Source organism: Prionailurus viverrinus, chromosome B2 (genome assembly GCF_022837055.1).
Source record: "Prionailurus viverrinus isolate Anna chromosome B2, UM_Priviv_1.0, whole genome shotgun sequence".
Lineage (NCBI taxonomy): Eukaryota > Metazoa > Chordata > Mammalia > Carnivora > Felidae > Prionailurus > Prionailurus viverrinus.
In genome coordinates this window covers 23193298-23219864 of record NC_062565.1, presented here as the reverse complement: position 1 = coordinate 23219864, position 26567 = coordinate 23193298, and the positions used below count along the sequence as shown (strand labels likewise).

Below are 26567 nucleotides of genomic sequence, written 5' to 3'. Positions count from 1 at the left end.
AGTCTTAAATACAGAGAACAAACTGAGGGTTGTTGGCGGGGAGGTGGGTGGGGGGATGGGCCAAATGTGTGATGGGCATTAAAGAGGGCATTTGTTGGGATGAGCACTGGGTGTTATATGGACACGATGAGTCACTGGGTTCTACTCCTGAAACCATTATTACACCATATGTTAACTAACTTGAATTTAAATAATAATAATAATAAAGCAATGCTCAGTCTTTCTTCCAGAAATTTCCCCTTAAACTCAGATAAACAGTACAGGATGACAAGTTCAGAGTGTGTAACTAAGAAAACAGAGAAAAGTATTCTTCCATTCTCTTAAAATCATATTTGCTCATTTATTTTTTTAATGTTTATTTATTTTGAGAGAGAAAGAGACAGAGCACGAGCAGGAGAGGGGCAGAGAGAGGCAAACACAGAATCTGAAGCAGGCTCCATGCTCTGAGCTGTCCGCATAGTGCCTGATGCGGGGTTCGAACTCACGAACCATGAGACTGTGACTGGAGCTGAAGTTGGACGCTTGACCAACTGAGCCACCTAGGCGCCCCCCCCCCCCCCCATGTTTGCTCATTTATAAACAGATACTGAGTGAAAGCACATGACATGGAAAAGTGTTTTACCCTAAATCACCAAGAATAATTTAGCATGACAAAAGTCACCATTTCATGCCTATGCTTTATTTTATGACTGATAATTTCACTTAAAAACAAACATTTAAGTGAATAAAGGCTTAGGTGTCTGCTAAGGACTATGATGCAGTACTCTGATAATTAGTACCTTATTACCAGGCTCAGGCTGCAATTTCTCCAACACGTGAAGGTAGATACACAGCAACTGTTTCTCATGTGATTAGATATTCACAGCCGCTTAACATTATAAAATGTTCCTGGTATGAGCTCTGCAAACAGGAAGCAACTAAATGGTGTCTAAAGTTAAAAAAAGAAAGGAACACTGAAATTTTATATTTACAACATTATGCTTTAACTAAAGAAGAAATCCTGCAGTTTGGTTTAAAATAGAAACAACACTGCAGAATTCCCAGGGGTGGCATTTAGCAGTAAGATTTGGTTTGCATTTCACCTGGCTTCATAATGAAAACATGAAGGATGGCTCCCGATTTCTCCCAGATCAACATATTAATCCATTTAAAGAAATGCCACAGGAGGCTGGGCCTACTTTTCCTTAGAAGGCAGATTTAGTTTGTTCTTGCTTAAAATTGAATATATCTCTCAGTTGTAACAATGCCTGAGCCTGAGCGCTATAATGTGAGCTGGATTTCAATCAAGACCGTGGGCAGAGACTGTGGTGAGAGCACCTGGGACTTCCGTGCAGCCCACAGCCCCTACTGCCAGCCAGGGTGGCTGAGGAAAAGAGAATACAGGACTTTGAAAAAGAGTGTCAGCACTAAACTCCAAGGCAACGCCATCACAAAGTATACCCCACTCTGTTGACTTTGGGACAGACTCAGAGAGAAGGGGAAAAAAGAAAAAAGAAAAATGGTCCCCATTCCCCAACAGTTTTATATACATATGTGTATTGGGGCACGTGTGTGAATGTGAATGTGCCTATGTATATATATATGTATGCACACATATGCATGTTTTGTATGTATATATGTGCGTGCATGCACAGATGTATTTATATAGAATACATATACATTCGCATTTATATAGAATAGGAGTAATTTATCAGTATTTCTAGCATAAGCAAATATGAGCAGATAAACCTTTGGCAGGTACTCTTGGCAATGAAGACTGACCCTGAACATAATGTCACAAGCCAGCTTTAATAATATTCTTTTCCAAAGCACCTGCCTCAGAGAGAGATAAATTTGTGCTATGGAGGGTTCTTTCCTCTGGTCTACAGCTCTTGAGGTTATGCCTGTGGAGCAGAAATCTAAATAATCACTGCCATTGCCTTTGCTGGGTTGGAAGAGGGTCAACTCTGGAAGAAACAAAGATTTCTAGAAGCATCATGCCCATCTGTTTGAGTGGGAATTTTTTAAAGGTCCATAATTATAGGGGAATGTGGGTGGGGAGAAGGCCTTGGTATACTCATTGTGTAGGTGGGTTCAGAATGTTGACACTCAGCTGGGCCACACTGGGAAATGGGAAAATGCCACCTCATGGAGAGTCACAGGAGAGTTTTCAACAGGGAGGGTCAGGACCAGATCTATGTCTGGGCAAGAGCTGGGTTGGACAGGGCAAGGTTGACAGCAGGTGCCGTACTCACCCCGGGTGAAACGTCAAGGAGGAAGGCAGATCAGGGTGTAGTCTGGAGAGAAGTGTGGGCTGGAAACATATATTTAGGTGTCACTGCCACTCAGGTCATTTCTGAAGAGGATGAAGATGAGTAGGGCAGACTCTGGTAATGCGGGGAGACAAGGAGATGGGTGAACAAAGGAGCCCACAAAGGGGACTAAATAATGGTAAAAGAGAAGCCAGGACAGTGGGGGTATTTCAAAAACCAGGAAAGAAATAGGTCAACACATGGTTAAAAGTTAAGAGATTATGTAAGATAAAAGGATGAAAATTATTTTTTGTTTTTATTATATTTTATCCATTGTATTTACAATAAAGAGGTTGGTGAGGGCAGCATTTGAACTAAAACACTTCCAATGGTTCTGCACTGCCTCCGAACCCACCGCAAAGTCTCTCTTAAAGCAAAGCTGTCCTCTCATCTCTACCTGGCAATCATACCTTAGGTCTTAGTGTTCCCATCTTGACATTTTGTTCAAGAATTTTCCTTAAAATTCATACCTATCTTTATATCCACCTCAAATCACGCTCTGCTGTGAAGCTTTATGGGGTCAGCTCAGTTCAAAAATTCTTGATGCTTCCTTTAACCTAGCAGCACTTATCTTAGTATTTGGAATTGGGCATATATTAAACTAGCCATGCTCATTCAGCATATACACAAGGTCTTCAAATCTGCTTTTCCTGTTGCTCATCTATTCCCTACATCCTCATTTCCCCCATCTCTTTGGCTTTCTCCTTCTAATCTATCATCTTTCCCTGGAATGTTTTCCTTCCTTCCTTCCTCCCATCCGTCCATCCATCCATCCATCCATCCATCCATCCATCCATCTTGTTTATTTTGCCTACTGAAATCTATCTATCTATCTATCTATCTATCTATCTATCTATCTATCTATCTATCTATCTAATCTTGGCCTGCCCAAATCTCCTTAGACTTTAGCCATGACGAATCTTCTCAGTGAAAAAGGAGTTCTGCTGACCATCCATTCAGAAGTGATCTTTTGTTTCTCTGGAACCCTTTAACTTGGTGACTACTCTTTCTGCAACTTCCAGAATAGTAAATGGTACTTTAATTTCAGGTGTGTCCATGTGTGTGTGTAATTTCCCCTCCCTCCTAACTGGATGCTGAATTCCTGGAGAAGTAGCAAATAAGGAATTTCAGCACCTGACAGACCTGGGTCTCACTCTTTTGGGACTGGTTAGTAGACTCCCTGAGTCTCCATTTCCTCAACTGAAAATTGGAGGCCAAAGTGCTGGCTTCTCAGGGGTGTGATTCTCAACCAAGTCGAAGTCTGAGTGGCATCCTGCTCAGTGTTTGAATTCAGTGGCTATCACTGACTAGTAGATATATTCCTTCCCTTCCACTGCCTCCGAACTGACTGGGCCCTAAATTAACAGAGATGAAAATGCTCCCCAAACAAACGGAGCAAAGGATTTAGATCAGAAAAATGGAATTCTAGTAATAGCTGCATCCTGTATTTATAATAGAGAAAGTCACAGTCTAACTTCTCTGGACTTCATTAGACAAATGAAGAATATAATACTACCTACTGGTCCTGTCCAACCTACTGAAAAAGTTGAGCCTCTGCATGGGGTAATATATATGATGTATGCAAAACTAGAAGAAATTGTTAAATTACTGAGTAACCAAAATGTTCCAAATTAAGGTTAATGGTGTACAAATTTAGGTCCTTTATTAAATAACAATATTTTGATCTAGTGAATGAAAAACGTGTTAAGAATAAGAATCAGATTAAGGGTTGGAGATTAAAATTTATCTCCTGTTTGCTCTTTGGTTGGCAGAGGACATGGGTAAAGAATGGAAAAAACTTAAGATATGAAAAAATCTATTAGCTACATAGTAGACTAGTAGGTTTTATCTTTAAAAGTTTTCCTTTATTTACCTTATTTAGACTTTTCTATTGCATGGTCTTCAAACTGTTGTATATAATCTATGTTCCCCCAACATATTACAACCTTAAATCGATTATTAGATGAGTATAAAATAACCTTTGCGGTCAGCATTTGGAATAACTTATGAAATCAATTAAAGCAGTACAAATAGAAAATATTAAAATGTAGTACATCAATTATTTTTGGTTACTGAAGGGGAAAGTAAATAAGATATTAATCATGGAAGATACCAGTTACAAAAGGCTGTATGAATTATGTAAAAATTTTAGTGATTTATTTTCATTACAGTATATCTATATTCACAATGGCATTTAAAAAATAAAAATTTTAGCAGCCACTACCACCATGTTTCTCTTTGGAAGGAACTGCCAGGGCTCTGTGCTTTCACGGTATTGAAATACTTGAGTTACAATCATGAATTCTTAATCAGTGTGGTGGGGCTGAGAAGGAAGGAGGGAGGATGGCTGGATGTACTAGAAATCTAGATCCTTCTTGTTTGCAGTAGCCTTCTCTGCTGAACTAGCATTGTGTGCACACTATCTGCAGTGAGGTGCTCCTGGGATAACTAGGAAGGTAGGGGACCCTGTGTAGAACATCTGAGCATATTCCTGAAAAGACAGTTTTACCACTTTCTGTTAGTCATTCCCAGGACTCAGGTCCCTGGAGAAGTACTCTAAAAGGAACAAATATCCCTCCTCCCCAGTCAAACCAAAACACAAATCAGGTAGTCTAACAGGGTGGCTCTTTGGAGCAATCAACGTAGGATTTCAGTTTTAACTGCACCCTGACTTAAGCACCCGCAGGGGTCACAACCTTAACAGCACATCAGAATCACCCACAGAGCTTTTAAAACTCCCAGGGTCCAGGGGAGCATGGGTGGCTCAGTTGGTTAAGCATCTGACTCTTGGTTTCAGCTCAGGTCATGGTCTTGAGGTTCATGAGTTCAAGCCTTCCATCGAGCTCTGCACTGATGTGTGTGTGGAGCCTACTTGGGATTCTCTTTCTTTCCCTCTCTATTTACCTCTCCCCTGCTCGTGTTCTCTCTCTCTCAAAATAAATAAACCTAAAAAATTAAAAAACAAAACCTCCCAGGTTCCAGATTGCACCCAGGATCCCAGGTATCAGCATGTTTTCAGAACCCTCCAGATGATTCTAATTAATAAGTATGTATTAGAGCAGAATGTTTTAACTTGGTCAAGTTTACACCTATTTCATTTCCCTAAAAAAACATTAAATCTTCAGCTTTAAAAAATTTCCAAGCAGAGAACACCACAGGCTTCTGCACTTCATCTATTCCTGCCACTTATGTGTCCTTTCGTTATTTCCATAAAGATGACACTAGTGACCAGTAATAGTGAGCCCGATGTGGCTCTGGGTCAGGGATGAGATGTCCATAGCTCAAAGACTGAACTCTGTGTGTGTGTGTGTGTGTGTGTGTGTGTGTGAGAGAGAGAGAGAGAGAGAGAGAGAGAGAGAGAGAGAGAGAGAGAGAAAGGGGTGGAGGGGAGGAGAGAGAGAAGGGAGGGGGAGAGGGAAAAGGAGAGAAGCAGGAGGCAGAGGAGATCTGTTTGCTCACATTTCATGGTAATGGAAAAGCTAATTTTTTTTTAGGGTTATAAGTATGTGAGAAACCATCTGGTGTTTCCTGCTGTTGCATGCTTTAGATTCTGCATGTTTATATGTCCATGGCATCAAAACAACATGAACCTAAAACAGTAATATTGAAAGGACATCATGTTTTCATGTAATTATACATATTATTGATGTTTTCTAGGCATACTCTTTTAGAATGGCAGTAGTAAAGAGTAGCTGAATATGTATATGACATACATATTCTCTTATTAAAAGTAAGGAGAAAATGAAAAAACATGGCCATCTGGATATCACCTTTTGTGAATGTTCAAAATTTTCACCCATTTTTATTTAAAATTTTTTTTAATGTTTATTTTTGAGAGAGAGAGAGAGAGAGAGAGAGAGAGAGAGAGACAATGTGTGAGTGGGGGAGGGGCAGAGAGAGTGGGGGAGACACAGAATCTGAAGCAGGTTCCAGGCTCTGAGCTGTCAGCATAGAGCCTAACGCGGGGCTTGAACTCACAAACTGTGAGATCATGACCTGAGCCGCAGCTGGCTGCTCAACCAACTGAGCCACCAAGGCGCCCCTAAATTAATTTTTTTAAGTTGGCTCCATGCCCAACATGGGGCTTGAACCCAGGACCCTGAGGTCAAGAATCACATGCTCTAACCACCGAACTGACCAGGGGTCCCCTGACATCACAATTTTAACATGGCCCAATATATTAATTTTTTATGGTTCATACTTTTTGTGTCCTATTTAAGAAATCTTTGTCTAGGGGCGCCTGGGTGGTGCAGTCGGTTAAGCGTCCGACTTCAGCCAGGTCATGATCTCCCGGTCCGTGAGTTCGAGCCCCGCGTCGGGCTCTGGGCTGATGGCTCAGAGCCTGGAGCCTGTTTCCGATTCTGTGTCTCCCTCTCTCTCTGCCCCTCCCCCATTCATGCTCTGTCTCTCTCTGTCCCAAAAATAAATAAACGTTGAAAAAAAAAATTTAAAAAAAAAAAGAAATCTTTGTCTACTCCCAGGTAGTAAGGTTGTTTTCTTTGGTCTTCTTCTAAAAGTACACATATATATTTATTTATTTTTCCCATTTAAATCTACAATCCACTTTTTGCATGAAATGAGGAAGAGGTCAAGATTCTTTTATCTCCAAATAGTTATCCAAATAGCTGAACACCATTTATTGAAAAGGCTATCCTTTTCCCACTGCAATGCAGTGTCATCTCTGCCACAGATCAGATGACAGTACAGAAGTGGGCCTGTTTCTGGACTCTAGTCTGTTCCATTGATCTGTTAGCCTTGCCCTGCACCAGTAGCACTGTCTTAGTTACCAAAGCTTTAGAAACCTTTCTATGCAATAGTACAAGTATTCTTGCTTTCTCCATTTTCTGTAAGAATTCTTTGGCTATCCTTGGTCCTTTGAATACCCATGTGAATTTTTAAATGAGCTTCTCAGTTTCTGCAAAAATAAAATTACTAGTAATTTGACTGGGATTGTATTATGTCTATACATCAGCTTGAACAACACTGACAACTTTCTAATGGGTATTCCAATCTCTAAACATGAAATATCCCTCCATGTACAAATACATGAAAAGGGGCTCATCTTTGTGAGTTATTAGAAAAATTAAAATTAAAACCACCATAACCCCTAGAGTGGTTAAAATGAAAAAGGACGGAAAATACCAAGTATTAGAAAGGATGTGGAACAACTAGAATATAAATTGCATGCATCCATGGGGATGCAATTTGGTGCATCTATTTTGGAAAACCGCTTGGCTGAATCTTCTAGAGCTGAATACATGCAAAGTCTATGACCAGGCAGTTCCAGTCCTAGAATGACCATCCACTAAAAGATAAGTACCAATATATATATATATATATATATTGGCACTATTCAGCCCTAAACTCGAAACTACCCAAATACCCATCAGTAGTAAAAAAGGATAGGTAAGTTTTGTGGTGTATTAACACAATTAAAAAATATACAGCCCTGAGGACAAACCATCCACACCAGCACAGAATAATATGGACGAATCTCAAATAATATTGAGCAAGAGTAGCCAGATTCCATTTGTGGAAAGTATAAAAACAGGAAAACCAATCTATGTGATAAATCAGGACAGTGGTTATCCTTGGTGGGGTCCTGGGACAAGGAACTACAAGGGGCTTGTGGAGTGCTGATAACGTTCATTTGATTGATTTGGGTCCTGAGTACATGATGTCTTCATTTTACAAAAATACCTTGAGCTGTGCTGTTACAATATTGCACTGTTTACATATTTTAACAAAATGTGTTTTTAAAGAAATTCATTTTTGAGTTTTTTATTTAAAAGCCAATTCACTTTCTATTTTTATTTTCCAGAGAGAGATTGTGAGTGGGGGAGATGGGGGGAGGGAGAGAGAGAGAATCTCAAGCAGGCTCCATGCTGAGTGCAAAGCCTGACGAGGGGCTTGATCCCATGATCCTGGGATCACGACCTGTGCCAAAATCAAGTCAGACTGAGCCACCTAGGTGCCCGCCCCCCCCCCCCCCCCCCCCGCCCCGGCCAAAACCCAATTCACTTTTAAACAATTTTCTCTCCCCATTTGCTCCACCCCCTTCCCAGGGCATTTTTATATGACTAGTAATCTAAAGGGAATTCTCCCCCCCCCCCCTTTTTTTGGTGTGTGTGTGGGTAATTCTTAAAAACAAAACAAACAAGAAACTAGAACAAAAAAGGGGAAACTATGCTCTGCAGAAGCTTCCCCAGCTGGAACTTAGTTTAAGAGTTTGAATGTAGTGCTTTTGGGTATCCTATCATCCAGTCAAGCATGCTGAACTTGTTGTAAGCATCTAATTAGAAGTATTTTCTTTACTTTCTTTTAGATGAGAAAATGGAGAAATAAAAGGATAGAAGACACTGCTAGTTTCAGTGAATTTGTCTTACTTCCTCATTCAAATCATCACTTATTATTCCTGCCCGTGAGTGATTTAGTAGTAGTTTTAGTGTGGACACAAGTGTATGTCTGTGTTTATTTTTCAGTGAGCAGACTCTTTAATGATCCCTTTAGCCATCCTTTTGTAGCTCTGCTATGCTAACATCCAATTGTCCTGATTTGTTTTTCTCCAGTTTTGTGTTGATACTACACGAATCAGTGACTATAATTACAGAATCCTAGGAAATTCATTTTTAGATCTGACACAACATAATTTTCCCAAAATTTGCAACAAATGCTAGCTTATTTCCTTTTAGTCTCTTTCTAGAAAACAGGTTACAGAGATTGAGACTTACTTGTCCATAATCTGCTAAAAGGAAGTGTCGAATGAAACTGAGAATCATGGACAAAGCTGAGACTTACAAAATCAGTAAAGTGAAAGGCTAGGAGGGCAATCTTAGTTTTTTAAAAACATCATAAAATAAGTACAATTCAAGTTTTACTAAAATCAACAAAAATGCATATAGTGGGGAAAAACATCTCATTCACTAGAATAGCAAGTGCTATGAAAGAGCCATTTGAGAATATTTTGTTCTGTGTTGGTATTTACTCGAGTTGGTAGTACGTAGAAAGAAAAAAATAGAATTTTTAAGGGATACACTACAATAACCACCACCGTACAGACAGGGATTTGTGGTAGTGTTGAAAGCTGCCTGTGGAAAAGCTTTTTTTAACCACATTAAATATTAAAAGGTTTCGCTTAAAAAGCTCAGAAGCTACCCAACATCATCATGTAAACAGTGGTGACCTGAGGAAGTGAGAGTTGTTTTAAAAAGCCACACCATGTGATCTTCTGGCCCAGTTTTTATGCTGAATATACTGTGTAGAGGTGCTTCATTTTTTTTTCAAGGTGTTCTTGCTGCCTTCGTTGATTTTGGGGGGTGAGATAAGAAGTGGAGTAGAGAGTGATGTTTTACCTAAGCCACGTCCCACTTGTCCCTGTTAGTTTCAGCCTGTCAGAGAGTAGAGGGGAGTAAAACAAGTCCTTTGACCTCATAAGTAATCCACATCAGGATGAACAACCCATCACCACCACTGGATGAGACTTCAGCACAGGTGAAACAAAACCCTGATCTGAGCTTCATATGCTTATTTTTGGACTTAGGAGAAAAGAAATAAGTGGCTTAGAATGAAGAGGAATAAAATACTAGTTTTTAAAAGCCTCCTTGGCTGAATGAATTATTGAAAACTGGGACCATCTGTACTTGAGTAAATACAAATTGAATTTATTTTGACAGTTTGAGAATTTTCCTTGGATTTCATTTGTTATATTCAATGGAGGCAAAAAACAAACAAACAAACAAAAACAACAACAACAAAAACACCACCTCTAACCACCACCCTCCCCCCGCCCAAACATCCAAACCAAAGCAAACCGAGCACAAAAACCCTATAGTTGTCAACAGTTGGCTTTACAGGGAGAAAGGGAAGGGTCATCCATTTACAGAGTGTGTCATACATGCAGGTTCCTCTCCATTCTTCCCTGCGCATGACTCATCACAGTGAAGTGTGAGGTATAAGTGGAATCCACAGTTGAAAGCAGCCCAGTATGTAAGTACAAAACTGATTAAACCACAAAAATCATTTTACTGTGGTATCCTGTCTCCAAAAGCTGTATCATTAGAATTTGACTAGATACATGATCACTGGCATTTAAACCTTTGTGGTAATTAAAAACAAAAACAAAAACAAAAAAAAGGTTGTGGCAAAGCCACAGAAGCCAGTTTTTGAGGAGTGCAATTTCAGAAATCGTAGATCAAAACAAATTGTCCAAAGAATCCATAAATACATCCAGGTATGCCTTGATTTATTCAAAAGACATATCCCAATGACTCCACTTTCAAAAATATAAATCAAAGTGTGTTTTAAATAAACTAGATGCAATTAAACTTGATTTTAACTACCACATAGTGACTCTCTTCTGAATAAAGGCAAATAAGCCTTTGGTGTATGTGCAAATTACTTTTTTGCTACATTAGTTCCCCCAAGGCATGCCTACTTTTGTCACAACCTTTCAGTAGTCCCCCATTGTCTGAAAGATCAATTATAACTTTGCTCCCACTACCCAGCCCAACCCATGGCTGGACTTCAAGTTTTTTATTCAGTTGGTATAGACTCCTCTTCCTATTAGGTCACTCATCTTTAATAAGCAAGATCTTAAATCTGTCTCTGTTACTGTAAAAGTAATATATGCACACAAGGACATATAACAAAAAGGCTGCTGCCTTATGTCTTGTTGCTCTGGTCCCCCTCCCCAAAGATAATCACTGCTAACAGCTTCATATGTCAGAAAAAGTCTCGTTTCATGCCTACACAAACCAGATACACAACCATTGACTCAAAGTTCACTTTTGCTCTGAGCTCCTTCACAAGTTCTCCCACATTCTGCTCCATGCTATCTCTTCCCCTATTAATTCCTATAACATTAATAAGTACGCTGTCACATATTGACCCGTTTCTATTTTTCAACTAGCTTTATCTCCTTTTGCCTTTTTAACAATATATCCTTATAGATCTATAATGGCCTTTAGCATGGTGCTGGGCACACAATGTAAATTATAAAAACACCTGTCCGATGAATGATTTAAACATTCTGAATTGTCAGTACAACTCACTTTCCTTTTTCTGCTGTCATGGAAGAGGCTTTTCACACACAAACAATGCCGAGTCAGATATTTCTTAATGGCCTACTACTCTTTGCTGAAAGGAAGTGACTGTTTATGTGTGTTATTAGTAGCTGGGCTCTGATCCAGAAATCTGTTTCTGGAGAAATACAGTATATTTTATTTTTAGCTATGAATGGGGTATACATTTTGTTTGCTTCTTTAAAATAGTAGGCTGTTCTGATAAAATATAGTTATGGGTAGAAAACAATATACAATTGTTTCTTTTAACATATTATTGGGAAGAAACAAAGAAAAAAACCCACTTTGTGTCAGAAAACAAGGAGGTGCTCAAAGACGAACTGGGCCATATTAAAGGGGCACAGGAACTGGTTAGAAAAAGCTCCCACTGGCAAATGTGGGACAATGCAAGCATCAAAGAAACAATGATGGTAATGGATTACACTCTGAACCAACAATAAATCTCTAGTGATAAAAAAATTGGGTGAGAAGGCTAAGAGAGGAAAAGAGCTCTTTTGGATAGAATGTCAGCTATTTGGAAAATCACCTTTTGCAACCACTCATGTAATAATTAATTCAGACAAGGGTCACTGCCAATGAATGCTAAAACATGGATGAAAAGTTGCTGAAGAACAGGATTTTCACTAGGCCTCAAATATCACTTACTAATTATAGGGAGAAAAGGAGGTATCGAGCAAATAATCAAACTGAGTATCCCCAATACTGGGGTACCTCCTGATGTGACAAGATGAGAAGGTACATTACTCATGTAGTATTCTTGCCAGAAATGTTTTACCTGAATCTAAGGGTAATGGGCTAAGTCCAAATGGCAGGACATTATCCATGACAAGGCCTGGACTCTTCAAAACTGAAATCTCACAAAAGACACAAAAAAGGGCGAGGAGAGGGGTGGTCCAGATTTAAGGAGACAGAAGAAACATGGCGGCCAGTGACTGGACCCTTTATTGGATCCTGGTGGGAGGCGGGAGAGGGAGGAGTATGATGGGGGAGTGTGGAGAAATGTGTGTTGGATTGTATTTTATGCTAACGGATAATACTATTGCATCATTGACAACTGTCCTGGATGTGATGTTGGTATTGTGGCCATGTAGGAGAATGCGCTTGTTCTTAGAGGAGACAGCTGCTGAAACATTTAGGAGTAAAGTGTCATGTGTGCAACTTACTTTCAAATGGTTCCGGAAAACATACAGAGGATGACCATGATGGTGACAGAGAAAGAGGGAAGAGAGCAAGAAGATGGGCAAATAAGTAAGAGCAAGCAAACGTGGCAAAGGCTAACAACCGGTCAATAAGGGCAAAGGGTACATGGGTTATTACTGTATTATTGAAAAAAATTTTTTTCTTGTATTTTTGAAAAATTTCAAAATAAATTGCTAGGAAAAAAACCAAGACTGATATATTTTTGGCTCTTTCTTGCTTGAACAACAAATCTCATCACTTAGATGGCAGCACTTAGATCTGACCAATTAGGGAATCAAAACAGAAATAAAACTGGTCAGTTTTTATTTTATTTTTAAAAAATATTTATTTATTTTGAGAGAGAGAGAGAGAGAACACGCAAGCGGGGGAGGGAAGTGAGAGGGAGAGAGAGAGAGAATACCAACCAGGTTCTGCACTGTTAGTAATGAGCCTGATATGGGGCTTGATCTCATGTATGGTGAGATCATGACCTGAGCTGAAATCAAGAGTTGGATGCTTCACTGACTGAGCCACCCAGGTGCCCCTAAACAGGACAGTTTTCATTGAGAACACAAGGAGTCAAATGACACCACAAAAGGCATGAGCAAAACTTGTCAGGGCACACGAGAGCATCTTTAAGCAGGCATCTGGGTGGCTTAGTCGGTTAAGTGTCTAGCTTATGAGATCAAGCCTTGCATCAGGCTCGTTGACAGTGAGGAGCCTGCTTGGGATTCTGTCTCCCTCTGTCTGCCCCTTCCCCATTCACACTTTTTCTCTCTCTCTCAAAAATAAATAAACTTAAAAAAAAACCAGAGAATTACAGTGGCACTGTTAATGGCGTGGCCAACAGTAAGATAACCACTGGTGAAGGTGCCATGGGTATCAAGTGTGTGAATGCACAAATATGGACTCTGAAAATAATGAGAATCAACTGTATATGAAACATATTCCTATTTTCATTCTTGTATACCACACACATTCTTCCTGTAAGTTAAAACCTTTTTTCAACCCTGAAAGTGTTTCCTGTCTAGGGTTGTGATGTTGATTTATCTTGCCTTTTCCCAACTGTTTCTCTCAGTATTCTGTAAGCCCCACAGGAAAAAACTCACTTCTACTTTATCCTGTCAGCTTGCACTCTTCATTTGTTATGTGTCTTCTACTAGGTTTGCAGGAAGAAGAGATGACCTGTGTGATGCTTCTGGATGGTATTATCATTTAAATAGGTAGACTGAGTGCTGGGGGAGGTAATCAAGAGGATGTGACTGCCAGTTTACCTGTGAGCTGGACCCTGGCAAGTAGAGGTTCCTCAATGCTGTCCCTGTCCTTGGAATGTGTGTTCTGCCCACCATTCCCACAGCAGGCGTTGATTTCAAGGACATAACCTTGAAAGAACAAAGTGTTGTTAGGACCATCTAGATGGTATGTGACTGATCCCAGTTCAGGTCTCTATACAGACTTAAGATTTTGGTGGGCAGGTGCAAAGATCTACTTCTCTTGTGGCCACTCCAGATAAGCCTTGTAAGGAAGTTCCCTTGCTTGTTAAACCTGCCAACTACCAATCTGGGATGATCTGCCTCTTTTTTTGGTCTCTCCCTGCCCTCCATGTTATGGTGGCCAGGTTTACTTCCAACACTGAGTAAAGTAGACCGCCTTCCATAATGTGGGTGGGCCTTACCCAATCAGTTGAAGGACTGAGAAGAATAAAAAAGCTGACCCTCTCCTAAGAAACAGAATTCTTCCTGCCTGATGGTCTTAAAAGGAGTATCAGCTTTTATCCTGCCTTTGGACTCAAACTGACATAAAGGATCTTCCTATGTCTTAAGCCTACTGATCTTTGGACCAGAACTAAACGGTCAGCTCTTCTGGGTCTCCAGCAGACTCACCCTGGAGATCTTGAGACTTGCCAGCCTCCATAATTGTGAGCCAATTCCTCATAACAAATCTCTCTCCCTTTCTTCCTCTCCCTCTCTATACACATATCTACCCTCTTGGTTCTGTTTCTGTGGGGATCCCTGATCAATACATTGGGCAAGGAAAGCTCAAGTTGAGTCTAAAATTCCACCCATGAGTAACTGGAAGAAGAGCAGTGTGATTAACAGACATTTGGATACAATAAGGCAGACATGTTGGGAAAGAAATGATGAGTCTGGCTTTGGTCATGCCAAATGGGACCGTGAGACAATCAACTGGGTAAATCCTACAAGCAGGAAAAATGCATGAACAGATGGGGTAAAGTGAAGCATGTGAACATCACATTCTGTATGTTTAGAATGGTCTCACCCAAATGGCTCAAACACATCTTTGGTAACCCTTTGCAATATGTAAGTCTAGAGTAGTAGGGGCAGTTGGTCTTCTTGCAGAAATGACTTCATTCTTGGTTTCAATACTATTTTATAACAGTCCACTGTAAAACAGACTATACATGGAAGAGCATAAAATATTTATTAGACTAGAGCAGAAACAATAACTTCATTCTTAACTGGTGTGAAAGTGACAATAATTACAAATAAAAAAACTAAGAAGAACTTAGAAGTCAAAGACTGAACTGGAGTCCATGGATTAGGTTCAGGAGCAGATGAACCCTTGGCATTGTATATATACATACATCCATTTTTCTAGGGGAGCATTCACAACGGTTTCTAGTCAGATTCACAACAGTTCTGTGACCCAAGAAGCAATTAGATGTGAAACAGCTTTTCTTACTTTATTCCTTTAAATATGGCTATACAAATGACAAGATTTTATCTAATCTCACAGCATAGGAAGAGCACAGTAGAATAGTAAAAACAAACACACACCCTCTCTCCCAAATCGGGCATGTAGAAAATCTCCTTAAACTGGGTGTACTTTTTTTTTTTTAATGTTTATTTATCTTTGAGAGAGAGAGGGAGAGAGAGAGAGGGAGGGAGTGGGAGTGAGTGGGGGAGATACAGAAAGAGGGAGACACAGAACCTGAAGCAGACTCCAGGCTGAGCTGTCAGCACAGAGCCCGATGCAGGGCTCGAACCCACAAACTGCGAGATTATGACCTGAGCCAAGTCTATTTCCAGTAATCTACCCGAAATGAAGAGCTAGATAAGTGAACAAAGATATCTTACTCACAAGGATGTTCATCATGGCATTGTTTAAAGTCACACACATCTTCAGCTCTAACAATAAAGGATTAGCAAAACAAATGAAGCAGTGCATTCAGTGGTGCCCTATGTGTCCATTTAAAAATGACGATGCTTGCGTGCTTTTACTGACTTGAAAGCTGTTAATTATAATTAGGAAGTCACAAAGTTATGAAGGATTAGAATTCCATTTATTGAAAAATACACATTCTTATGTATCTGCAGAAGTAACATTCTGGAAGGATATACACGAAAATAATAGTGTTTCATGAGTAGAACTATGAATAATTTTTCTCCCCTCAAATATTATTACAGTAACTATAGATTATTCATGTAATAAAAAATGCAATACTTCCCTTGAACCAACCTTCCCAGTGGCAACAAAACCACTGATCATTCATCAACGTCCTATCTGTCTCCAGCTCCTCCCCTCTCTCCTTGTTGGGGAAAACAGGAGAACACTGCTTTTGAGAGCCCTCTACCCCTTCAAGTCCTACATTTACAAGAATAAATCACTGGTGCACAGCTGCATCTAGCACCTGGAGGGCTTACTCCAGTTCACGGCTGACACCTCTCACCTGAGGAAGATACACCAATGTCACACAGAAATGAACAATGTGTGGGGTGGTGGGGGCCAACGAATGCACAAAGAGAGCCAAGACTTACTTTATAATCAGGAATAAATCTGCAAGTTTAGGCTTTCCACAGCCATAATACAGGGATCAATAGCGGTTGTTATCATTTTGCTGATGTTTGTTAACCAACCGTATAAACATTTTAACTGTTCAGGAAGGAGGGCAGGGAGAGGGGCGGGAGAGGGAAAAAAAAAAAACCCCAAAAACACCCAACATTTTAAGAGTCCAAAGTGATGACAAAGCACCTCTTTCTGTGGTGGAAACTCTGCCAGAGCCAAATGCAGGGATTTTACACCACTGTCACTGGAGGTGATGAGATTTCTCCCCCTTGCTTTTTATCAAACCTGGCAGATTTATATAGGATGTTTAAATGGTTTATTGTTATTATTTTTAGGTTGACAGGATAAGGAAATGGCTACGAGATGGGGGAAACCTACTCAGAGGCAATCTGGTTTGTAGAAGAGAACACTGTAAATCAGTGCTCCATTGGGATAAAATCCACAAACCTAACTGTGATGCCCACACGATGTGACGCCCACACAGTCGTGTGGGGACAGCAACAGAACCGCTGTCTCTGTTTGTAGCTCCAGGTCGTGTGCTTCAGGAAAAGCATCATGAGCGTAGCCAGCTGCCTTAAGAACTCTAGCCCATGTCCAAAAGGGGCTCCGGAGACACACAAACTATGTAATTACAGGCCTGCCTGGAAGCCAAAGGTTGGCAGCTGATCTAAAAGGTAACAAGTGAAAACGTGCTACAAGCCCATGCATTCTACCACGCTGGGAAAGCATGCAGAAACACGAGCTGCCTCTGCGTGCAAGAGTTGCTCTCAGGAGCAGCAGTTTCAGAAAGCCCAGAAAGAGAAAGAGCTGGGGAAAGAGTATTTCTGAACAATCTGAGTGAGAGAAAGCCCAAGAACAATGACCACAGGTTCCTGAACACCTCCATCCCTCTGGCTTCCCGGCTAGATTCACACAATTGCCTTAATCCTGTTTTGCACCTTGAGATGTTCTAAGGAAAGCCGCTGTCCCTAAGCACTGACAACCTCCTGATTCTAGCATTCTGGACCTGCAGGGCGGAAAGTTCCACTCCACATGGAGGGGACCATGACAAGCCACTGCACCTGGCCTAAAGCACCTCCATCAGTTCACAGATATTATGCTGTCACACAGACATAAAAAGTCCACTGAAATTAGGGCGCATGGTAGGCTCAGTCAGAAGAGCATGTAACTCTTTAAAAACAATTTTTTAAAATGTTTATTTATTTTTGAAAGAGAGAGAGAGGCAGAGTGCAAGTGGGGGAAGGGCAGAGAGAGAGGGAGACACACAATCTGAAGCAGGCTCCAGGCTCTGAGCCGTCAGCACAGAGGTTGATGCAGGGCTCAAACTCACGAACCATGAGATCATGACCTGAGCCAAAGTTGTATGCCTAATCTACTGAGCCATCCAGGTTCCCTACAAGCATGTAACTCTTGATCTCAGGGTTGTGAGTTCGAGCCCCACACCAGGTACAGAGATGAGTTAAAAAAAAAGAAAAATAATAATAATTAAAAAAATAAAGAAATAAATTTAAAAACATCCACGGAAATCATTCTCATGCTCACAAAGTCCAAACACTGATTTTCGTATTAATTCTAAAAGAATATGTTAAAGAACCTGGGGAATTAAAATCACTCATTCATAATTTATAAACTGGTTATTTGTGGCTTTTTAAAAATGGGCTTTTGGTGATTTTCAGAAATAATAACTTTACCCCTTCTCCATCTCCCGAGATTATACCAATGAAACAATATGGTATTATTTCAGGGATCTACGAGGCTAGCATGTGGTTGGCGTTTTACTCCTCAGTGTAAGAAGATAAGAACAACTTCCTAAGTGATGTGGAACAGCTTCTTTACTGTCGATAAATCTATTCTCTAATTACATACAAAGACATGTTTGTCTTTGACCCTGATTACATTAAAAATACCAGAAGTATCATTGCTTTAATGTGCATTACAGAAACACGACTCCCTAAGTGAATCTGATCCATTAATAACATCTCTTTAACTACTAATGATTTTTGCAGACATGGAATAGAACATTTTATGGCCGTTTTCAACCATCTGTCCTTCTTTCTCACTATGAATTTGCCAGAGATGTAGTGAAATTTCCTGTGCTTTGTGCCATTACACATTTGTTAATACCAACATACCAATTAGACATAATAACCCTGCCACATGCTGTATGTAAGCTATGCCCTGGCACTGCTCTAGGGACTGGAATCTTCTGTTTGCAAGATTCCTTTAGGCTACTCCTTGAGCCAGGTGGGGGTCTAACCTACTGTGTAGCAGCACATATGGACCCAAGATGTGTACAGCTAATGAATCATGAGCTAATCTGTCATAGAATAAGAACATCCAGCTTCATTAAAGATGCCACACTTTAAAGAGTTAAATATGAGAGTTAAAATTGCAATCCTTTTCTCATTAATGAATGATAACCTATATTAACATATTTGAAATTCCACTAAATTATAATATTGAAGAGAGCACTTAATGAGTATGAGTGATTAGTAACTCATCATGTCATATTTTAAGGTTTTTTTTTGTTTACAGACCTACTATTTACTGAGTGCTTATTTTGGGCTAGACACCTCTGGTGGTGGTCCATTCTTCTGAGCATAGGTAGGGCTCACGTATGCAAAAGAGAAGTTCATTTTACAAAGAAGTAAGGTCTTAGGGAAATGAACTGGCTTACAAATTACAGTATCCTGTTGGGAGAGTTGCGTTCACTAGCAAGTTGTCCTAGAGATAAGGTCCGATTCCTGCAGTACCTGGTGTTGGGGACCCAGGAGTCTGTGCATCGATTCTGGAAGGTACAGACTGAAGAGCCTACCCCAAGGCCTTGGGGTAAAGGTCCTGGGGACCATTGCTGTCACTTCTGGTCCTGAGCTCCAGAGTTCTGCGAGAAGAGAACTGTGGCCCAGTATGCAGACTGGAGAAAACCACCTTCTGTATAGTCAGACCTGATGCTTCCCGTAGTCCATGCTCTGGAAATATTCCCAGCTGCTGCTGCTGCTTTTTTTTTTTTTTTTTTTTTTTTGTCCTTCATGTTAGGGTAAAGGAGGAATAAAGAGTTTCCTACAAGCAGCTGCCTGTGTTTGGATCTAACAATGCATTTTACAAAGAGCAGTTAATGTTCTAGAGAATATGGAAAAATCATTAAAATTTTCACCTTCATAACGCGGCACCTGGGTGGTTCATTCGGTTAAGTATCGGACTTCAGCTCAGGTCATGATCGGGGCTCAGGAGTTCGAGCCCCGTGTCGGGCTCTGTGCTGACAGCTCAGAGCCTGGAATCTGCTTTAGATTCTGTGTCTCCTTTTCTCTCTGCCTCTCCTCCACTTACACTCTGTGTGTCTCACTCTCTCTCAAAAATAAATAAACATTAAAATTTCATCTTCACCAAGAAAACAACAACTAATTTCACCCTTTCAGCGCATCAGCCATGTTCCTAAGGATAGCATCACTTCTCAAATCAATTATTATGGTTAAAATGAGGAATTTATCCATCTTTCCCAACTCGTGGCTTCATCCAGAGGTGATAATGAATAGAACCTGAGGCATGTATATTGCACACGGACATTTTCACAAAGACTCAGTTATAAAAAGGAAAATACAGATCATTTGGTGTGCTTGTCCTGTTTGGTGTTGCTATATTTCTTCTCAGAGGAGGGGGTTATTTGTAAACTCAGTTAATGATTAGCACAAGGAGGGCAGGAAGAAAAATAAAGCTTTAGCTTTAGATTTCTTAAATCTCTTCTTGGCCTATTTTACTATACTTCTTTTTGTCTTTACATTTATAATTGGTAATTCTTAAGTCCAGAATATTAAACTGAGGTACATGTATAAATATATATTTTCCCTTTTATTTTAAACAGATTATCAACCTTGGAAAGTTTAAATTCTAACAAATATTGAAACGAGTTGAGGATATAAAATATAAGCCAGTCCTTCTTTGATTTTATACAGCTAGTCATTAAAGGTCTGTTCCTTAGCTAATTGGGCTTAAAGACATCACACATAAAATTAATGCACTAAAATGTTGCCATTCCTATACTAATTACAGATGGGGGAAGAATGCCTTCCATTTAGTGAGACCCTAGATTCTTTTTTTTTTTTTAATTTTGATTCATTTTTGAAAGGGAGACAGAGAGAGAGAGAGAGAGAGGCAGAGAGAGAAGGAGACACAGAATCTGAATCAGGCTCCAGGCTCTGAGCTGTCAGCACAGAGCCCGATGTGGGACTAGAACTCATGAACTGCAAGATCATTGCCTGAGCTGAAGGTGGACGCTTAACTGACTGAGCCACCCAGGCACCGCAGACCCTAGATTCTTGAACAGAGGCTCTACAAATAGTATTTAAAGTAAGCAGTATTGAGGGGCACCTGGGTGGCTCAGTTGGTTAAGTGTCCGACTTCAGATCAGGTCATGATCTCACAGTCTATGAATTCCAGCCCTGCGTCAGGCTCTGTGCTGACAGCTCAGAGCCTGGAGCCTGCTTCAGATTCTGTGTCTCCCTCTCTCTCTGACCTTCCCCCACTCACACTCTGTCTCTGTCTGTCTGTCTCTCTCAAGAATAAATAAACATTAAAAAAAAAGTTTTAAGTAAGCAGTATTGAAATGAGGGGCATTCTAGACCCCAGTGCATAGATTTTTGTGAATAGATGTAAATGTGCAATCTTTAATATTGCTTTGTATTAAGAGTTTTGGACCTTTCTAAGAGGGGTTCAGAACCTGTGCATAGAAACTAGACAAAACTTTATGTTGCTTCCCTATCATGGCTATTGTAAATAATGCTGCAATAAACATAGGGGTGCATATATCTTTCCAAATTAGTGTTTTATTTTCCCTTTGGGTAAACAGCCAGCAGTGGAAGTACTGGATCTAGATTTGTCTCTGAAAATGAAGCTTTCATCTTTGAAATCAAGGATAATGTCAGCTGACTGATTACCTATTTCACAGTCTTTCAAGTTTTAGTGAATATGAACCTCAGGTTTCTAAAAGTGAGAGAATATCATTTTATCTCCATAGGCATGGAGACAGAGATATTACTTCCAAAACTTCTTGCATGTTTTCCCAAGTTTCTCATCACACAATTACATATAAACATTGTTGTGTTTAGGAATATGCTTGTTTAATGCTCTAAATGACATATTTCATTTTGTTTAGGGCTGTTGGTTCTTTGTAATACCTCCAAAATCCTGTTTCAATGTCATAAATGTGTGTAAAACTTGAGAATGGCAGTATGAAGGAAAAATATGGAAGTGTGTGAATGCAAGGACATCACCAATAACTGAGGGAGGGTTACTGAAGTCTCCCACTTCTCTGTATTTAGGGGAGCTGTGCTCTTGACAGCTGTGACCATTGCTGAAATGTGAGTTTTGGCACAAAAACTTACAGAGGATTTTAGAAATTTCTCAACCTTATATTTTATTGCTAGTTAGTACAGCTTCTGAAGGCCTTCCTTAAATGTCATAGCTGATGTATTCTTAACGATCTCAGAAACAAGTTTTCCTGGTAATGCAATGACAGTCAGGAATAATCACATCCTTGCTTGAAATGAAATCTCCTGACCAGAAAACCCTACCCCTGTTCACCAGGATGACTGCTTTTGAAGCACCAACTGCCTCTTTAAGAGCACAATTCAGTGATACACAAGCTCTCTGGTGCCAACACAATTATCATCCAAGTGAAGGATGCTTGTTTAATTTATCTCTAGAGCCAGACTCCCATGTTGTCTTGTTTTGACATGCTGTTTCTGTCCTACTGCTCTGGCTTGAGGGATATTTTACTGAAGCGTTTTCTTCAATCATTTTAGCTATCCTTATCAAATATATCCTTATAGTGCCAGGTTCTTTCAATGACTTACAAAAATATAACATCCAACGAGAGTCATAAGATGCTCCAACTTATCTTCTTTGAATAGTTTTAGGGGCTAAAGGGCAACACTACAGTGTTCTGCTTTCTATTATTCTAACAAATCAGGTCAAATGCATTGATTATTTATTATTATTTACTACAATTATTAGAAAATGAAGATAGTCTTCAAGAAACATACTAGATCCTGCACCTTCCTTGAGACTGTCATTTTGAGAGATGATAATGTATTCCAAGGATGGTGTCTTTATTCAAAACATTTCTGAAAGCCACTCCTCGCCTTGGGCTCCTGCTATACCCCCATATGCCACCAGTTTTCACTATGGATTTAATTGTTTGAGAATGTCTGTCTTCCCCTAAGACTGCCAGCAGCTGAGGAGTAAGGACTGAAATTGTCTATTCATCTTACATGCCTGTCCTCCCACAGAACACTTGGCAACATAGTAGGTATTCAATATTTATTGAATGAATAACTCAGACATTCTTTTGCATATTGTCTGTGTTGTCAAAGTTTCATCCTGTGAGGGTAGATTTACTTTTCTGAAAGAGTCAAAAGTGATTCAGAGTCAAGTATGAAGAAAGAGGCCATGCTACAACTCAATTTTCTTATGTGCACTGGAAACTAAAACGGATGGCAATTTTGAAAAGGAAGTTTATTGAAGTAAACAGGCAGGCCCTCAAGGCAAATAATTTAAAGAGTAACACTTGGATGGAGAAATTCCCATGTGATTCTTAAAAAATCTTTGTTCAGGTTTTTTTTTTTTTTTTAAGTATATTTATTTTGAGATAGAGTGTGTGAGGGGGAGGGACAGAGAGACAGAGGGAGAGAGACAATCTGAGGCTCTCAAGTAGGCTCTGCGATGTCAGCATAGAGCCCGATGTGGAGCTCAAACTCACGAACTGTGAGATCATGACTTGAGCCGAAATCAAGAGCTGGACACTTAACCGACTGAGATACCCAGGTGCCCCAGAATCATTGTTCAGGATTCTTATGTATTAAAAAACAAAACAAACAAAGAAAAAAACCCCAAAGCTTCCGAAAGGGAACGCCTTATTTTCTGTAGAAGTGTGTATGTGTAAATGAAATGTACAAAATCATCTGTATCCGCTTTTCTTCAATGGACATGTAAGCATGGATAGACCTCATATTCTAGCAATCTGTGAGGGTGTAAAAGGGGCCCAAAATACATTTAGCCTTTCCGTCTTGGCTTCCTGTTCCCATTTCCTTCCCATTTCTCTACATCTCAGCCTGAAGCAAGGCTCTGGTATAGGCAGAGCTGGAAAGAGATAACCTTGCGCTTTCTCTGGCTCCCATCTTTCTTGGCAGTGATTGTGTACCGGTGTAAATGATCTTTCCCCTAATGCCTTGGGTGGGCAGAACTTTGGAGAGATGCAAAAATGGGGACGGAGGTAAAAGACAACCCACTTCAACTCAGAAATAAGCAATGTCAACATAAGGTTGGGAGTGAGCTATGCTGAGGGTGGGAGCATCGCTGTGATTTGGCTAGAAACAGGCAGCCTTGGCCTGATAACATACCGTTAACTTTGATTCAGGGCTGAGGCTTAGCCTCCTTCTACAACCATAGTTCTTTATTCAATTGCTACAAATGCCAACTTTTTTTTCAATATATGAAATTTATTGTCAAATTGGTTTCCATACAACGCCCAGTGCTCATCCCAAAAGGTGCCCTCCTCAATACCTGTCACCCACCCTCCTCTCCCTCCCACCCCCCATCAACCCTCAGTTTGTTCTGTTTTTAAGAGTCTCTTATGCTTTGGCTCTCTCCCACTCTAACCTCCTTTTTTTTTTTTTTTCCTTCCCCTCCCCCATGGGTTTCTGTTAAGCTTCTCAGGATCCACATAAGAGTGAAACCATATGGTATCTGTCTTTCTCTGTATGGCTTATTTCACTTAGCATAACACTCTCCAGTTCCATCCATGTTGCTACAAAGGGCCATATTTCATTCTTTCTCATTGCCACGTAGTACTCCATTGTGCATATAAACCACAATTTCTTTATCCATTCATCAGTTGATGGACATTTAGGCTCTTTCCATAATTTGGCTATTGTTGAGAGTGCTGCTATAAACATTGGGGTACAAGTGCCCCTATTACAAATGCCAACTTTTAATCCAAATGGATGTATTGCAAAGCTGATCTACCTAGAATTTCTTCTTAATAAAAACAAAAACAAAAAACAACAATCCGACATATAACTCCTATATAGTAAAGCAGTTACATCATTATTGAATCAAACTGTCTTTGTTATGACTGCAAGTAATTCCTTTTTCTGGCAACTTCTAAAACGGAAAAGTGAATGTATTCACTTTTAGCATTAATATTAATCACTTCAAGAATGAGAAAAAAAAAAACTAAACAAATTTAAACCCCAACATCATTTTAAAGACTGTCCAAAGAAGGTGAGAATCAGAAAAAAAAAAAAAATTGTGTTTTTTTTTTAAACAAAGGATTATGTAGAAAAGAGATTTTATGTATTTCCTGTGAAATGACAGGCCAGAGGAATCAACACTGAGCACTGCAAAGCTGGCTGCATTCTATGTTTAGCAAACATGGTCCTGAAAGTGTGCTTCACAGCCCGCTTGGTCACCTAGTCCGCCTCTGCCTCTTAACTGTCATGGTCACTGTTTTGGTACACTCGGGCTGCTTTAACACAACACCATCCACTGGGTGGCTTCGGAAACAACAGGCATGTACTTGTCATGGTTCTGGAGGCTGGGAGTCTGAGATCAGGTGTGAGTATGGTCGGGTTCTAGTGAGGGCCCTTTACTGGGTTGCAGGCTGCTGATTTCTCCTTGTGTCTCATACTGCAGAGCAGAGAGAGGAAGCAAAGTCCATCAGGACTCTTATCAGGGCACTAATCCCATCCACAAGGGCTCCCTCCTTAAGACATCATCAAATCCTAATAAACTCCCAAAGACCCTAGTTTCTAATGTCATCACATTGGGGGTATAGGGCTTCTACATATGATTTTGGGGGGGTCACAATCATTTAGTCCCTGACAGACATAGAGAACCATTTTGCAACTATCATGAAGACGGTCAGTGATCCAGGCCCGTATCTCACAGCACCAAAGTGGCTACAGATCTTTGTATGCATGCTCAGCTAATTCTACTTAAACTATCTGCTGGAGCCACCTTTTCACCATTTTACCTTTTAGGGCTCTGCCAGTCTAATGCTTCCTGAACACTTGTATTTCTCTGTCCTGCTTCACAGGCTCCTGCTGCTGATGCTTACGTAAACACCCCCAAAACACAGAGCCACCAGAACAGCCTCAGATGGGACATGTGTATATACACATGAAGCTTTGTCCTTTTGTCTACACTGGCTCTGTGCTCCTGAAAGCAGAACTGGCAGGTCATTCTTCCCTTCCTTATAACACACACGCACTTCCCAACACTTCCTCCAAACATTCCCCCAACAAGAGCTCAATTAAGAATTTATGAGATCAGGGCGCCTGGGTGGCTCAGTTGGTTAAGTGTCTGACTTTGGCTCAGGTAGTGATTTCACGGTTTGTGAGTTCAAGCCCCGCATCAGGCTGTCTGCTCCACAGAGCCCACTTCAGATCCTCTCTCCCCGTCTCTCTGTCCCTCCTGTGGTCACGTGCTGTCTCTCTCAAAAATAAGTAAACATTAAGAAAATATTTTTTAAAAAAATACATGAAACTGGAAAAAGAGACAAGATTGTCAGAGTGATTAAGAGGTGCAATTTCCAGTGAAGACTTCCTTTTCAAAGGTTTCCTCCAAATAGAGTGAGGCAGCTGCTTCCCCCCCTAATCCTGCTTTGCCTGTCTGGAGAGGCATCATACCTTGATCCCAGTGGGCAGGCTGGAAGGTGTGCTACCACCGTTTTCATGTCTTACATTTACAGAATGTCATGGTTTTGAAAGACGACTTTCTTATACCTGTATTACCTTTTCTGACCCAGAGAGAAATAGGAGCAGAAATGAATAAAATGGGTGGATTGTAAGAGTTTTCTCTGGTTATACTTCCCTGCTACAGAAGATTAAAGTAAAGCGAGTTCTTTTTAAGGAAGAGGGTTTCCTGACAGTTCAAATTTGCTGTTTCTAAGCTGAGTATAGCATGGATTTGCAGGTGCACACACACACTTGTGTGTACATGGCCACCTACACTTGTAAGATTAGAAAATGATTTATTTTCATCATTGAGAGCATGCTCTTACTGATTTCTTCTCACTGAGAAGTAAATGCACAATTGGAAAAAAAGGGGGAGCAAACACCCCTCAATAATTCCAAATCTGGAATTGGTATTTTTTTTAGTTGTGGTACAACACATAAAACATTAAGATTTATCATTTAAACCATTTATTTATAAA

At 40.2% G+C, this 26567-nt stretch overlaps 1 protein-coding gene across 5 annotated transcripts in view; it reads right to left on the bottom strand.

Annotated features, from left to right (window-relative positions):
* The window catches only part of LYRM4 (LYR motif containing 4), a 172845-nt gene that overhangs the window by 50606 nt on the left and 95672 nt on the right, over positions 1-26567 (bottom strand). For 3 of the 5 annotated variants that reach the window (XM_047860726.1, XM_047860725.1, XM_047860728.1), the window contains one exon: positions 13825-13932. The exons of 1 other annotated variant lie outside the window; for it this stretch is intronic. In XM_047860726.1, coding sequence (XP_047716682.1) covers positions 13825-13932 — 108 coding nt within the window. Of the gene's footprint in view, positions 1-2256; positions 2367-13824; positions 13933-26567 lie in introns of those variants that run through there. One more of the 5 variants, XM_047860730.1, reaches the window with a different exon arrangement.